Genomic DNA, 15936 nt, shown 5'->3' on the forward strand with positions numbered 1-15936 from the left:
CTAGAACTTAAATGCACCTCCCGGAATTGCAGAGGTTTACAAAAAACTAAGAAAATCAAACAAGTTATGAATAAGCTGAGAGACAAGACTAAAAATAGTCTTCTTACAGGAGACTCACACTTTAAAAGAAGAGAATATAATAATGGGGAGGAGATGACAGGCAAGCATTTATGCAAGACCATTTACATCACAGGCTAGAGGAGTTATGACTCATCCACAAATCAATGCCTTCACAAGTCATTAATGTAATTAAGGATGTTTTTGGGAGATATTTGATCATTCAAGGATCTTTGCTTTCAGTAAACTGGAATTTGATAAATATTTACAGCCCAAATACGGACAATCCCAGCCTTTTTACAAACCTGTTTCTAACACTTACATACCTCCCAGAAGAGTATATAATTGCAGGGGACTGGAAATGTTGAACATGCGTATTATCACACTGTTGGTAATCTGGACTCGTTCTCAGCACTCTGGGCGGTGGAGGGAGTGTTATGCTCTGTAGGGGGAGCTGCTGCTGCTCTCTTTCTGATTGTCATACACTTGTTGACTATTATGGGGTTGTTTTGTTTCTTGGCTGCTGGTTTTGACTGATAAATAAAGTTAGAGAGAGAGAGAGAGAAAGAGAGAGAGAGAGAGAAGGTTAACAAGGGAGATGCTTTTTGGTAATTTCGCTAACAAGGGGGACGGCATCCTCATCCTCCCTCAAATTGCCTACTGCCTATACACCTATAAATTCATAAAGTTACACTGATGTCTGTACTGATGAAGCTTAAAACAGTTTAAAAGCAATTTTTCCTTGGCCTCCACCTACAGGGCCTAGGCGTGCGTGTGTGAACGAGACTTAGAAACATGTGAAGTGAGTCAGAGCTGCTCTAACCCTCTCACACGCTTCACACCAAATACTAGCCACATAAATGAAACCAGTAGACACAGACGACAACACCACAATACCAAAGAATCACTTGTTTCACAATGACTGGCTTTTGACCCAGAAAGAGTGTCACCATGAGTCATTTATGGAAGAACCTCTGACCCACAGGACTGCTGTCTGACACCAGCACAATGGCCAGATATCTAAAGTTGAACAGTGTGAACGTCAAAGTGCATCAGTGTGACACAAAAAGATCTTTAACGTGACAACTGAATGTCAACACACTTAACTGCTTATTGCTTCAGTCCACTGTAGATAAGGACTGTTAAACACAACATTAAAGAGATTTTATTCATCCAGGTGGAAACAATTATTCCAAGTCAAACAGAAAACTCACTGTAGACATATAAAGATGATCAAGCTGATGATTGTGAAGAAGACAGAGAGCTGATCCAACGTAGGTGATATAGGGCCACAGTGTTACTGTCATCTTCTGATGATACATGGTTCTGGAACAGAAAATGATACAATGAAAGTTCATCCTAAAAATGTAAAAGTTCAGTAGACTGTTGTGGAGTACAGCTACTTTCTGTACTTCCAAGTGATTCCATCCACCAATTTGTGCATTATCAATCTGCGCATACAACAATCTGAAGTGGAAAGGCCAAAATTGAAAAAGTTGAAATATCACTTTAAGCTTTTACACCTAGCTGAGGTGATGCACATTAATTCACACTTTCTTGCATATTTTCTGGATATTAGGATGGAAATCTGGCCAATATTTTTGTTACCCAATTATATACCGCAACTGACAGACTGTCAAGCTACAATGACAACAGTGGGGTACTCAGGCTGAACTGATGGTTCACAAAAACTTATTCCTCCAATTCATTACTGGTGCTACACTTGTCAAGGTTTCCATTCTTGCACAGCACATTTAGTTCAGAATGATGATAGCAGCAAACTTACCACACAAAAGTATCTTATTTGTAAAAGGCAGTGTACAGAAACAGAAAACGGCAATGTTTGCAGTTTTGCTTAATGTTATCTGAAGATCACAAGTTAATTATTTCAATATATCTACAAACCGTCCCACAGGATTAGTGGGCGTTGTAACCCCACAAATTAATGTACCTATGATATGCTTCTTAGTACTTTAGGTAGCTGGCTAGTCAGCTGGGCATGCAAACATTAAATTATTTTTGTAAAGCTATAGAAAGAAACTGAGCCCATAGTGTGCCTAAGCCCATTTATGTGCCTGCTGTGGTGTGACATTTACCATTCAGTTCAATATTTTAATAAGACTACTGTATCCTGTCTTACAGAATTTGAGCATGTGGCTTATAAAAGTGTAAATGTTCTGTAGGATGGAAGTTTACCACAAGCACAGCAAAGAAGCCCAGGCGATTGCAACTGCAAATAAATTCAGCTCCTGTGTCGCTGGTGTCACAGCCGTCTGTGCTCCAATGACCTTAATACGCACATAAGATTTCTAGTTTTTTTTTAATTCAAGAGCAAAAATACTGAGGGATGGCACACTGTTTGTAGCCACCTGTTTCATGCCCTGACTCCTGCCAAGACACACAAATCCCATCTTCCACCTGAAACATTTTTAAATTATTTCAAAATTAGTGGAAAGTGGAAGTATAATGCCCGTCATGCTGTAGCAGGGAGAGTGGACCCAAATGCATGGAGGTGGGAATGCAATGTATGAGGTTTAATCGGATCACTGCAAAACCAGGGACAGGCAAACACAGAGGAACATCAGGGAGACTGAACAGCAGGATAACAGAAACCGTACACTAGTAGGATAATGGAAACTAAGGAACGGGAACAGCAGGATCTCAGAAACACAGCAAATGACTCGATGATGACTGAAATACAGACTGGACTTAAATACAAACTAATCTAATGAGGGGATGAAGTGCAGGTAGAGTGAGGCAGAGAAACACAGGTGAGAGAAATGAGCAGAAAAACTAGAAACAGGGAAGGGCTAATGAGGAAGATGCAGCACAGGTGTGGAGGGAAAGCAGACTGGGGAAGAACGCAGGTGACAGTGCTGGGCTAATTAATCAGACGGAGGAAAATCAGGCTGGTGAAGGAAACAGGAGGGAAAACCGAACACTGGAAAAAAGGCAAAGACAAAACCCAGAAAACTAATACCAAACCACAATGAAACTAAAATAAAGGGACCATAACAATGCAAACATGGCTGGATTTGTGGTTTACCCATTTGTTATATTTGAAGGTTAATTTGATGGGTTGTGAGAGTTTTCAGAGTGGGTTTAGCTCGCTCTAAGCCTAAACCTGAAATAGAGTTCAACCTGAAATGGGAAACTGAGTCTATGGTTTCAGAACAGCTGATCAGAATTACTTCAATCAAGTGTGAGTAGCCTTTGTTAAGCCAGAGTTAAATGCACTGGTAGAGAAAAGAACAAGAAGCTCATTAATGAAACCATGATTCACCATGACAGAAGTCAATAGTAGGCCCACATTGTATTCAGATAATCCACATTCATCATTTACCAGACTTTAATTTTCTTAATGGATGACAGTGTTGACAGAGTAAGTTAACTAAACAATGTTGAAAATTATTAAGGTCCTCATCCGTATGCATCCTCATGAGTTACAGCCACTTTTGAACAATCAGATTTCCAAAAGCTGAACTCCTCTGGGATTCTACTGCACTCTGTCTGTAGGTCCATTGTGATTGGTATTGAATTAATGAGGGCAAACAAGGAGGAATTAACTAGCCTCATTTGAGGTCCCAGATTTGTACTTACAGATTTGACCTCAAAGAAAGAGCTGTTGATCACAGTGACCACCAGCAGTACTGCGTCCTCAGACCCACCTCGTCTGCTTCCTTGGCGAGCTGAGGATGGGATGTGAACGCTGTGATCAGGAGTGGGACTCACTTCAGCCTAAGAACCACAAGTACACACAAATGTGCAAAAAAATGTTTTCATGTTAGCACATACACCAAGGAAAACATGGACTTAATGTGACAAATAACTAAAAATTAAATTAATTCAAAATTGTCATGGTCCTGTGTTTTGTGCCTTTTTTCCCTCCTGTTTTCTTCACAAGCCTGAGTTTCCCTCCACACCTGTCTTGTATCTGATTAATTAGCCGAGCCCTGTTACCTGAATTCTTCCCAAGTCTGCGTTCCCTCCACACCTGCGCTGCATCTCCCTCAATAGCCGTTCTGTCCTTCACCCCTCAGTTCCACCAGATACGTGTCCGGTCTGGCTCTGCTCCGTCACGGCAGCAGGGCTGATAGGTTTCACTCTAGTCTATGTGTTTACTTCCACCGCGTCCGCTGCGCTGCGTATCTTCTCTGTCCCAGCTCCGGCAGTCCGGAGCCCTCCGGAGCAGATATGCAGGACCTTGATTCCAAACATGGCATTTTACAATATAACTACACTATTTTAACCACTTTAATAAGTGTTGACTTTAGGTGAAAAAACATACCTAGGTTGGTTTAGGTTATTATAGCTCTACTGAGTAATAATCTTTGACATTTTAATAGTTATTATACACAGTCGTTTGAGACTGGGTCTCGGGGTTGAGGAAGTTGTACACTCCTTTGGCTGCTGACGCCATTTCAAAACACTGTGGTATAAAAATGAACTGTCCAGTCATGTGCGTTGAGTTCCTGAAAGACTGACATCCTGGAGTTGAGAAAATGTCCAACAATATGGTAAGTTTTAATCGTATATCGGCCATTAGCTCAGTCATTGCTAATATGCTTATTTTTTTGGGTGGGGCAACGTGTGATTGGACAGACTCCCTGGCCACAGTTCATTGTGATTTCCTGCTTGTATTGTGTTCACTTCACCTTATTATGGATCCCACTGCTTTTCGTGCAAGACCCACGTTACTCCACTTCCTGGTAAACACCAGCCTTTTGCCCACTCTGCTGCTGCTCTTCTCAGGGTCATTCATCCGCTTGAGCCGCCTTTTGCTGCCGGGGTGTCCCTGTTGTGCAGAGCAGACAGGCCGGGAACCTGGAGTCTGGGCTGCTGCCAAACTGCCACCGAGCTGCATATCACTGCTCTGCTCTGCAGACACTTGCCTGTCTATCTGCCTAACTAGCCTAACACAAAACTAGAGACCATCTTGCGATGGGATCACAGTGTGTTTAGTGGGGAAACTACAGCTTCAGTTCTACTGAATTAGATATAACAGTTAATTAATCTGGGCCTCCTTCCCTTCCTTCCTCAGGGTGTCCAGTCGTCAGCACGGGAGGACAGCAAAGAACAGCCATTGACCTAACCAATCCTCCTCCCGCTGTGTGCTTAGCGGATTATCAAGGCCACGAAAAGACACACGAATTTTGGGACATACGTCCAACAATTTCTGTAACTTTCAGAACACCAACAATCAAACTTGTATCTACAGTACACACACACACAGAGCGAGAGAGACAAAGAGGGACTCAAATCACAAGGTAACAACATTAAGCAGCTCACCTGTCGCTGCTGTAGATACATGTGAAAACTCACCACCAGCTTGGGTCTGAGATAACCAGACGAGTTTTATGAGAAAAAGAGTAATCCACATCGTGCCTCACTGTTCTTCTAACACCCAGGTGCTACAGTTCCATGGACAGCATTGTTCTGCTCGTTGGAAGTTTGCTTGAGGTGTACACTGAAATGTTAGTCTAATATAAACGCAACACTTTTATTTTTGTTCCCATTTTGAAATATAAGATCTAAGACTTGTGCACTTGTGCACTAAAGGCTTATTTCTGTCAAATGTTGAGCACAAATCTATTGAAATCTTTGCTGAGCATTTCTCCTTTTTTCAACATAATCCATCCACATGCATATCTCTTGACACTGATGATTTAGTGAAAGCAGAACAGGTTTAACTGTTGCCCTAAAGTACCCTAACAAGAAAGCAAGAGTATAAACATCACTTAACTACGAGAAAAAAGCAAAACCCCTCACCAACACTAACATTTCACTACACAGAGAACTCAGTGATTGCTCATAGAACAAAAGGCAGGAGTTTCACACTTACAGGAGTGCACAACAAACCTGGTCAAACACGCAACAGTTCAAACTAGCAGAAGGAACCACTCTGTTAGTCTCACATGTAAACTTGTTATGTGTATGTAAACATGCAGTGATGGAATGTACTCAACTGAAAGTACATTTACTCAAGCACTGTACTTCAGTACAATTTTGAGGTACTTTGAGCTACTCGTTTTCTGCAAATTCATACTTCCACTCCACTACATTCTGGAGACAAATATTGTACATTTTACTCACTACATTAATTACTTTTTAAATTACATGCTGCATCAGAGCCAAATGAGTGCTATTTAAAATAACTAACCTTGCTTTGGAATTAAACTCCTGGTCACAAAGATTAGTGGATCCACGAAAGCTGTCATGTCTAACTTTGGTGTACTTTTACATGTAAATCTGTTCCATTGACCAATAGCAACCCCAGGCAACACTGTGTCTTATAGTGTTTTATAGTGGCTGTCTTTTTGATAATGAAATGTACTATCCTGCTCAGTTTTGCTGAAAGGCAATGAGGGATTTTTTTATCCACAGATTTAAAATCAGATTGTTGATAATCGTTGCCTGTCCATATCTGATATTATTGTAACCATAACAACAACTGCAGTGACAATAAATAATAATAAGAGGTTATTGTTGATGATAGATAGAATCACAATCTTTATTTACAGAAGTTGCAAGACATCCTCCCAATTAACTTATTGTTAATTACTATTTAACTGCATACAGTATGAACAGAGTCCAGTTACACCTAACATAGGCAATTTAGCTGTGAATATCAGTTGCTGAAACTGGTAGTCATCATTTTCTGAGAGGAAGGGTCTCTGACGGAGGAGTCATTGTCAGATCGAGACTTGCAGGTCAAAGCCACGGACCACAGGAACATAAATACACCTGAGAAGAAAGAAGAGAGGCTGTGAACTCTTCTAGAAAAGCATAAAATCACAGTGAATACTTTCTATAAGGATTGTACACATACCCTGCAGGGAGTTTAGAATAGTGAATACATAGATCCCAGAGAGGGAGATGTAGGTGGTGCTCGCTAACCCCCAAGTTAAGCCCAGCACACAGCTTAGGCCCAGCACTGTGGCACAGTCCTTCCATAGCCTGGTCCCTTTCTCTTTGTTCATCTTCTTCCAGCTGCTTGTGCTCTCAATGCCTCCACGATCTCTCCTTAGCCCCCAGAGCTTAAACACCACCAGCCCCATCATACAGGAATTACACAGTATCACCAGGCACGGGAAGGCCACAGTGGTGATGTAGCTGACCAAAAGCCTCTGTGGGAACTGGCTGCTCATCCAGCATCTGCAGGTTGATAAAAAAAAACAAAAATGAAAGAAGTCAAATTTGATTAGGTCAAGTAAACTTATAATTTATATCAACCGGCTTGTTGGTGTTGAATAAAGCAAAGCACAGTTAGAATCACAGTATGTTTTCCTGAGAAGTCAAACCTTCTGTGTGGTCGAATATTCAAAATCCTAACAATGAATCTTGGTTTCTTACATCTGTGCTGTTGAACTGTGGTTGTTATCCCTCACTTCCAGACTGTATTTGCCATAAACACCTGAAATCCCACAAATGACTACAGTCAGTGTAGGGAGACCTGCATGAAGACAAGAGAGATACAGAATTTACTTCAAGAAGCCCTGATGATGGTTAAATCTGCCTGCCTGAGCACAACTGTCAAAACATTGACTCTCTCTTTGTGGTAATGTGTTTAAATCAGGTAACAAGCTGCATTTTTCATATTATCATCTTATTATCATCTTATCACATTAAGACCAAAACCAACAATGAATTGATCCATTGAAACCACAGCGTGACACCACCTCATTGTTCTCCTAAAACAATTAAAACATTGGTGCACTGTGTAACATATCCCAACATGTGCAAGATCTCACTTACACCAGCCTACTGCTTTAAATACTCCATTCATAAATCCATGGTTCCAACAAATACACTACATCCTCCTGTTTGAATAATGCTTGCTAAAGACTACAGCACCCAGCTGTTTTAGAAAATGATTCATGTCTTTGTTAAGAACCAATGGGGCTGAGAACCACAGGTTAGGGGAGTCAAAGTATTTAGAAACAGGCTATAGGAAACATCAACATATAAACATAACTAACAAACTGGACAGCCCTATCCTTTAAACTGAATTTACCATGTGGATGTGCACTGTGTACATTTTGACACAGGGCCTGAAAGGTGTTGGTTTTGAAGCCTACAACTTTTCTGCTTTGGTTTACTCTCACCTCGGTGTTTCCAGAAACAGCAGGCAGCTATTTTCAGTGACTACACACTACCTGCCCAGCACCAAACATTAGAGAGGCAAAGCTAACAACTTTTTTTAAATTTCCTGAGGAGTAGGTAGAGATCATAAACAGAGCTAAAAAGCAGAGTAAATATTGGACTTTATGTATTAGGTAGACATAAATGAAGCTCCAAATGAATGATAATATCCTCAATTAGTCAAGATTATTAGCTTGATGTGTAAATGTTGAACCTGGTTTGCCATATCAACTTGGAAGGTAAAAATATGTCAGGGTAAAGTTAGTTTCTGCTGCCATCAAGATCTCAGTTGATTTTGTGCTTTAGTTGTGCATCTGTGGAAACAAATTTGGCGCAGTTACAACAAACCAACTGACACACAATGAATGTGGGGCCTTCGGGATCAATGGCTCTTTGCTTTGCTCTGTTGTTGCTCACCCCATCCCACCAAGCTGAGTTTGAGCAGGTATCTCCTGACGTAGATGTTGAAGACTCTGACCAGGAGCAGGTAGAGGTGGAACCCTTCCAGAGCCATCCAGCTGAAGGTGGCCAGCAGGGACCAGTGTAAAAAGAGACCCAGACCCCTGCAAACCCAGCCCTCCTCCTTCTCTTTCATCAGCCACACCCAGAGGCTGCACAGCAGGAAGCTGAGGTGGAGGAAGAGCAGCGCGCCTGTTAGGTGCATATGCACACCGATGGCCTTCTCTGGACGCTTTTTTCTGAAAGAGAAACAGCATACAGTGTATGATGATCATTTTTATAAAGCCTATTCAGCAGAACCTGTACTACATCTGGCCACTTTGACATCTTGATCCCCTGACCTGGTAAAAGATGTCAGTATCTCAATGTAATGTATCTCACCCAAACAGTTTTGTTACCTTAGCTACAGATTAGGACTTTGCCGTTCACTCTGTGCAGGCTGACAGGCTTCTGTACCACAATGACTTGAGACCTTGTCCTGATACTGCTTCCTTTGATTTTTCTGGCATACAGTATTACTTTATGATAATGAGAGGCTGCACCCTCAAAGCTCAAAGGCATCGGTGTGCTCAAGATTAACCAACTTACGTGACACTTGACTGTGACTGTCAGCTCTCCTCCTGTGTGGAGAAGCAGCGCGTGGCACCAACAGTGAAGCAGGCCTTCTTTTAGGTGGCTAAAATGCATGCTGTCGTTGCTGTTTAGCAGTACAATGCTCTGCTTCCCAGTTGGTGCTACACGCTGCTTCTCCACACACTGGGAGAGCTGACGGTCATCTACTGCAGGTAATACACTGACTAGGGACAAGCACTTCATATGATCCCACATCAAAAGACCTGAACTATCCCTTTAAGTCACTGTGCTGGTATATTGATAAGGCAGTGCTACTTAAAATCTGATGATCAAAAGAATCTAACAGTCTAAACTTTCACACAGTGTTTGAGGAAAGACGTCACACCACAGAGCAGATAAGCTTACATAGTGTCAGTCCGCAAAAAGGAGAACTGCGCAAAGATGACAGTGCCATTCTCCTTCTCGGCTTCCTGAATGAGAACATGCACTGGTGCCACTGAGATATGTTCCCGCTTGTAAAGACATGAACAATTGTTTTGATGTTTTTGCTGTTTATTACCTGCAACCTGATAGGAAGTTAACTCAACCACTGAGACTGTCTGATCTACAGCATCTCATGACATAATTCCGTTATGAAACTGAATCTCATGCTGTATATAAGTATGTCTGCCCTGTGGTTTGACTTGTACAGGAAGGAAACACTTTTTATCAGTGAAATAAAATCTTCGTATTGCCTCAGTCTGGTTATCTCAGTCCGTAACCAAAAAGGACAAACCATGTTGACTCTATTACACATAACATATGATATATTATATATTTAACTAGAAAAAATAAAGTCAAACAGACAACTCACTGTAGACAAATATAGATGATCAAGCTGATGATTGTGAAGAAGACGGAGAGAGCTGATCCAATGTAGGTGATATAGTTTAGGGCCACAGCGTTACTTTCATCCACTGATAATTCAGGGTTCTGGAACAGAAAGAAATACAGAAAAAAACTTAAAATGTATTTTAATCCAAGCCTCATCAGTGGACTCTAGTTGTTGTATTTGTCAGCTACGTACAGCTACGTTTGGATTGTCAATCTGTGTGTGGTGGGATATACTCCCCTAGCAAAGAGCAAGGTGTAGTGCTGGTGAATGTAGCCTTGAATCAACTCCTCCCCCAACAAATTCTCTAATCAGGGCCAAGCTATAAGGCACCTGTGTGCCATTGTTGTGCCTCTGCTTCCTGCTCTGTCTGGCAGTGTTTGGTGTCCATGTGAGGAATCCCTGTTTGCCCTTTATAAAAGCATTTTCTGTTTGTCTGGTGCATGAGTGGTGAGTAGGTTTAGTTTAAAAATGTATTTTAACATGCAGTAAACTGAACTAATTTTAGTTTCCCCTTTTTCAGGGTTCACCTGCAAAATAACACTGCTGCTTTGCCCACAGTTGTGCCTTTTTAGTTTTGTCTTTTAAACCAACTGGGTTACCTTACTTTAATATGTTTTGTTACTTGTTGTTTTTCTTTTTGTCTAGTTATTTTCCTTAGCAGAGTGCCATACTGTTGGGAGGCTAGGCACCCGTGGTGAGGTTCCCTTCACTTTTTGTATGAGTAAAACGCACGGGTATACACTATTGACTGCACCATTTGCTGTGAGGTTTGCTGTGCTGCACTGAAGGTGAGTGACAAAACAACAAGTGACAAATGTACCTTCAGTATAAACAATGACAGCCTAGAATTGTTGAGCTACAATGAAAGTGTGGCTCAGGCTGAATTGATAGTTTGTTGCTACACCTGACAAGCTTTCCATTCTTGCACAAGTTCAGTTCAGAATGATGGCATCAAACCTAACATTAAAAAATGTTTGTAAAAAGGCCAAAAACAGCCATGCTTGTACTTTTCTTTTTAAATGTCATGTTCTAAAGAACACGATAATTTTGTCATCTTGAGATGATCATGATGCACGCATCGAACAGCGGAAACGGCTAATCAGCTATGTGAGTTGAATGTTCACTACGTCAGAGTTTAATCAGCAAATCTGTTTCCATCAAACATTTTGCACGTTAACTGATTAACAAAAGACAACCCACCAAGCGAGCGTACAAACTTTTTTGCAAATTAAAGGACTTTTTTAATTTTGGTGTTTTTCATAAAGTTTGTAATGTGATTCTTATGTTTTATGGACACATGGCTAATGTCTGTCTTTCCTAATCAACCCTGTTACCCCCCCCCCCCCCCCCCCGATCTAATTTAGTTGGCTAACGATATGCTGTTACTGTTTTTGGTAGCAAGCTAGTTAGCTGGGCATGCTAACATTTGTGGCTTTCATTAGAGTGGATAAACACTCACACATACGCAGCCCATCCCTTTTACGTTTGCTCTTGTGTTTGTGGTTTCATGAAAGCTAGGGAAAAGTGTACCCGTATTGCACCTACGTCCAGTATGTGACTGTTGTGGTGTATGTGTGAAACACTTGCCATTCAGTTCAAGATCTAAATAGGCTAGTTTCCTGTACCAGGAGAGATGCTATAGCAAAGGCCCAGTGATTTCTGAATGTGAATGTAGCAAGTCTTTCAAACAGACATAAACATTCTTTAAAGGCAAATTATCTGTATTAGTATTTAGCTTGTGACTAGCTGATAAACAAAAGTTTTCTGTAGGATTTTTACCACAAGCACAGCAAAGAAGCTCAAGTGGTTGCAGCTACAAATAAATTCAGCTCCTGTGTTGTTGGTATCACAGCCGTATCCGCTCCAGTGACCTAAAACCACACATAATGGACAAACCTTAGTTGATCTTTTTTTTTCAGAGCAAAGATACTGAAGGCTGGCAAACTGCATGTAGCCCACCTGTTTCATGCTCCAGCTCTGACTCTTGCCAAAACACACAAGTCCCATTTTCCACCTGAAACATATACAGAATATCAGAATTAGAGAAAGAGATTTTCCAAATATAATGCAAGCACATCTGGATTTGTGATTTTACCTGTTTGTTGTGGTTGAATGTTAATGTGATGGGTTGTGAGAGGTTACTGACAGGACTGTTCCCTGCCCTCACTACCAAGACAAGGCCTCCCATAACAGTGCCTCGCATGTGGGTAGGCTGGGCTGGTATAAGTGCTCTTCCCCTTCCTCTTCCTGGAGGGGGACTTGACTGAAATTATAGACAGAGGGGACACATGACATTAATGGGTAATGCTTTATTGTTAGCGATTATAAGCGCCATGAAACTTGTTAAAAGTTTATAGACTATTTTAGAACGTAATAAAAGACCTTATTAGTGTCTTATTGTTAATAGCATTACAAACACATTGAGTAAACTAACTCACATAGTGCCATTATTAAACCACTAAGCTTTTTGTTTAGTATGATTAACACATACTCTATTATGCATTTATTAGCAGTTAACTATGTACTTACTATAGTTATGTGTCTTATAATTTTACATTAGTTTATTATGCTATTATCAATACTTATAAGGATTTATAAGGGCCCTATTACCTATTAACTAATGCTTATTACAAGGACCTCAATATACAGCAATACACATTATGGATTAATAAAGGATCAGGGGCCGTATTCCTAAAGATTCTAAGTGCAAAGAGTTGCTCCTAGTGGCCAAATTCTAAGAAAATTCTTAGAATCATGATGTTTTCTTAGAAATTCCCCTAAAAGTGAAGAGTAGATCCTAGTAAAGATAAAAGCTATTCCTAAAGAATCCTAGCTCTTAAGAGAGCTCCTAAGGTGAGATCTGTTAAGAGCAGGGAAGAGGACTTTTAAGAGGCTTAGGAGTTCCCTAAGCAGAGGACAAAATGGCGGACGGAAGAGGCAGCAGAGATATTCTCCAAACACTGGATGACAGTGAATTAATGAAACGCTACAGATTGGATCGTGCAGGAATCATGTTTGTGGTCGATCTCACTAGAGATGCACTTACTTCTCTAACCTAACACCACAATGCAATACCACCCGAAATGAAAGCCAACCAACACTGCTTCTTATAGGCCAGTCAGCAATCACAGACATCGATGAAAGCTGAGCCATTTTACCCTTGTTAATACCAAATTGAGTTGAAATGTTGAAAGTGCAAAAATGGCAATGGCAATTAATATAAGCAAATAAATATGTGAATACTGTGCAAGTGGGCCTAAGTTTTCACACATTTTGTAGGATAATTTTAAAGTATAGCTTACTATTCATTTAACAGATTTTGAAATATATGAAATATTATTTACAATTACACAGTCTTCATAAGATTAGATTCTATGATTAAGTGTATCGATTTGAGGGTCCATCCTTTGCCCATTATCACCAAAAGTATATTTTTTATCCAGCTTTTAGGATCAACCAATCACAGCTTTTGAAATGATGACTCATACCTAGCAACGGGGTCAACCACACCTCCTCACTAAGATAGGAGTTTCTGTCCATTCCTTGCTCAGAGTTCTCTGAGAATGTTCTGGAATCACTCCTAAGCTAAGACTCCTTGCTAGGAATTTTTAGGTTAAGTTAGGAGCTCTCTGAGAGGATTCTCAGAATCTTTAGGAATATGGGCCCTGATTTCTTAAAATTCTCTGTGATTCTACTTCCCTGTACCCACATATACAATAAGATTATTGTTAAATAAACCAAGGGCAAACAAGGAGGAATTAACTAGCCTCATTTCAGGTCCCAGATTTGTACTTACAGATTTGACCTCAAAGAAAGAGCTGTTGATCACAGTGGCCACCAGCAGTACTTCGTCTTCAGACCCACCTCCTCTGCTCCTTTGGAGAGCTGAGGATGGGATGTGAACTCTGTGATCAGGAGTGGGACTCACTTCAGCCTAAAAACCACAAGTAAAAAAAAAATAAATATGTGTTACACCAATGAAAAAACATGTACTTAGTGCAACAAGTACCAAAAAAAAAACCTCACCTCTTGCCATGAGGTCACAATCTGATGAATGAAGTTTCCTCCAAACAAACGTCCTTTTGGTCTACAAGTTGCAATTCTGTCCTCATAACACCTACCAACACATATTTTGCATATTCAATACAATACAATAACAACACTATTATAACAACTTTAATATGTAGAGATTTGTATAGTGTGTGTGTGTATATATATATATATATATACACACACATATATATATATATATATATATATATATATATATATATATATATATACATACATATATATATATATATACATACACATATATATATATACACATATATATATATATATACATGTGTGTATATATGTGTATATATGTGTATATATATATGTGTATATATGTGTATATATGTGTGTGTGTGTGTATATATATATATATATATATGTGTGTGTGTATGTATAGAGCAAAACACCTAAGTTGTCTTTAGGTTATATGCACTTCATCAGTGATATGTATCTATCTATCTGTCTGTCTGACTGTCTGTAGTTATAATCTTCGATCTGCATATCAATTGTTTATATACTTATTTTGTTTCAGTGTCTGGCAGTCATGTCAAAGCTATCCCATCATTCATTAGACAGCAGGGCACGACCACACTTATTCATTAGTGTATTAGAAAGATGTGATGTGTTCACAAAGACAATTGTAATATCTACAGCATCAGCTTAGTATCCACTGTATGAGTTACCTGGTCCAGGGACCACCGCCTTGTATACAGTCGGGGATGACATTTTCACAGAAGTCTGTTAGAGCAACGGAGAAAGAAAATGAAATGAAAATATGAAATTGACAGTTTTTTAAGATAAAACATTTAAGTGACAGTTGTCACAGATATGAGAGGCTGTTGTAACTGTTTGATCACCACTTACTGTCAGAAACTGTGCTTTTTACAGTTGCACAACTAGTTTGGTAAGAGTCCCTAACGCCGGGTGACAGAGGACCAGGAGTGACTTTATTTTTGTCTTGGTTTGGTGATCTTCGACCTTGATATATTAACAGGGAAAATAGTATTCACCTCATAAGGAAATGGATATGATTAACACACAGTAAGCACAATGAGCAACTCACCACCAGCTTGGGTCTGAGATAACCAGACGAGTGTGATGAGAAAAAGAGTAATCCACATCGTGCCTCACTGTTCTTCAAACACCCAGATGTTGCAGTGCATGGGCAGCATTGCTCTGCTTGTTGGAGATTTGCTCAATGTGGTGAGAAGGGAGTTTCACATCTACATGTATTTCATGGTGGTGGTGCAGCGGGGGTGGATGGCTCATATGAACAGGAACTAATTCATGTCAGAGGAGTTTCTTTCTTGTCTTTTAATAATACTTTTTTTTAAGCTGCTACAGTTAGTTTTTATAGAAAATCTCTCTGACATATTTTATTTGCTAATGAGAGAATTAAATGTCACATTGTGGATTCATAAATTAATTGTAAATCAGTATGTGAGCTTAATCTGAAGCCAAACTCTTTATTTTGTTTTAACGAGTTACGTCTAAAAAAAAAAAGGAAAGCAAACATCCATCACTTACAATATGACTCTAACTGTTCAAAGAAAGAAGTTATTTGAATATCTTACTAGACTTCATCTCCGACATCAGAAAAAAGAACTTCGGGAAAAGAGGAAGTTTACAAATGTTACTGTTATCCAGCAGACGTGAGACAAAGACAGTCAAGTCATTATGGTCAACAAGTCAACTGACACAAGTGGAAGCGAAACTTAGGCCTGCACAGCGTACTATTTTCCCAAACTGGCAGCACAAATGGGGAAATGAAA

The 15936-nt window shown here is 40.0% G+C and overlaps 1 protein-coding gene and 1 long non-coding RNA gene across 5 annotated transcripts; both read right to left on the bottom strand.

Annotated features, from left to right (window-relative positions):
- Positions 1-1204: 1204 nt before the first annotated feature.
- Positions 1205-4093, bottom strand: LOC311255448. Of its 2 annotated transcripts, none has more exons than XR_014622373.1 (3): positions 4018-4093; positions 3658-3795; positions 1205-1383 (listed from the first exon to the last, which is right to left on the bottom strand). It is a non-coding gene; the product is annotated as an uncharacterized lncRNA (long non-coding RNA). The 2 variants fall into 2 exon arrangements; XR_014622374.1 differs by lacking the exon at positions 4018-4093 and adding an exon at positions 3934-3991.
- Positions 4094-6546: 2453 nt separating this feature from the next.
- Positions 6547-15352, bottom strand: adgrg3 (adhesion G protein-coupled receptor G3). Of its 3 annotated transcripts, XM_084349901.1 has the most exons (13): positions 15228-15352; positions 15029-15142; positions 14848-14902; positions 14132-14222; positions 13902-14039; positions 12201-12368; positions 12065-12119; positions 11885-11976; positions 10085-10203; positions 8617-8897; positions 7411-7510; positions 6887-7212; positions 6547-6801 (listed from the first exon to the last, which is right to left on the bottom strand). In XM_084349901.1, exons 1-13 carry the CDS (start codon positions 15283-15285, stop codon positions 6686-6688), a joined length of 1713 nt encoding a protein of 570 aa, XP_084206027.1. In that variant the 5' UTR covers positions 15286-15352; the 3' UTR covers positions 6547-6685. The 3 variants fall into 3 exon arrangements, with proteins under 3 accessions (XP_084206027.1, XP_084206028.1, XP_084206029.1); XM_084349902.1 differs by lacking the exon at positions 15029-15142; XM_084349903.1 differs by lacking the exon at positions 12201-12368.
- Positions 15353-15936: the final 584 nt, after the last annotated feature.

The sequence above is a fragment of the Pagrus pagrus genome, assembly GCF_965226575.1.
Source record: "Pagrus pagrus genome assembly, chromosome: 1".
NCBI lineage: Eukaryota > Metazoa > Chordata > Actinopteri > Spariformes > Sparidae > Pagrus > Pagrus pagrus.

Excerpts from the sequence above, each read along its gene's own strand:
- adgrg3 (XM_084349901.1), bottom strand. The coding sequence starts at position 15,285 with ATGTGGATTACTCTTTTTCTCATCACACTCGTCTGGTTATCTCAGACC. Across the intron at positions 14,040-14,131 it reads TTGTGACCTCATGGCAAGAG|GCTGAAGTGAGTCCCACTCC; the intron begins GTGAGGTTTTTT and ends TGTGGTTTTTAG. Across the intron at positions 6,802-6,886 it reads TATTCTAAACTCCCTGCAGG|GTGTATTTATGTTCCTGTGG; the intron begins GTATGTGTACAA and ends CTTTCTTCTCAG.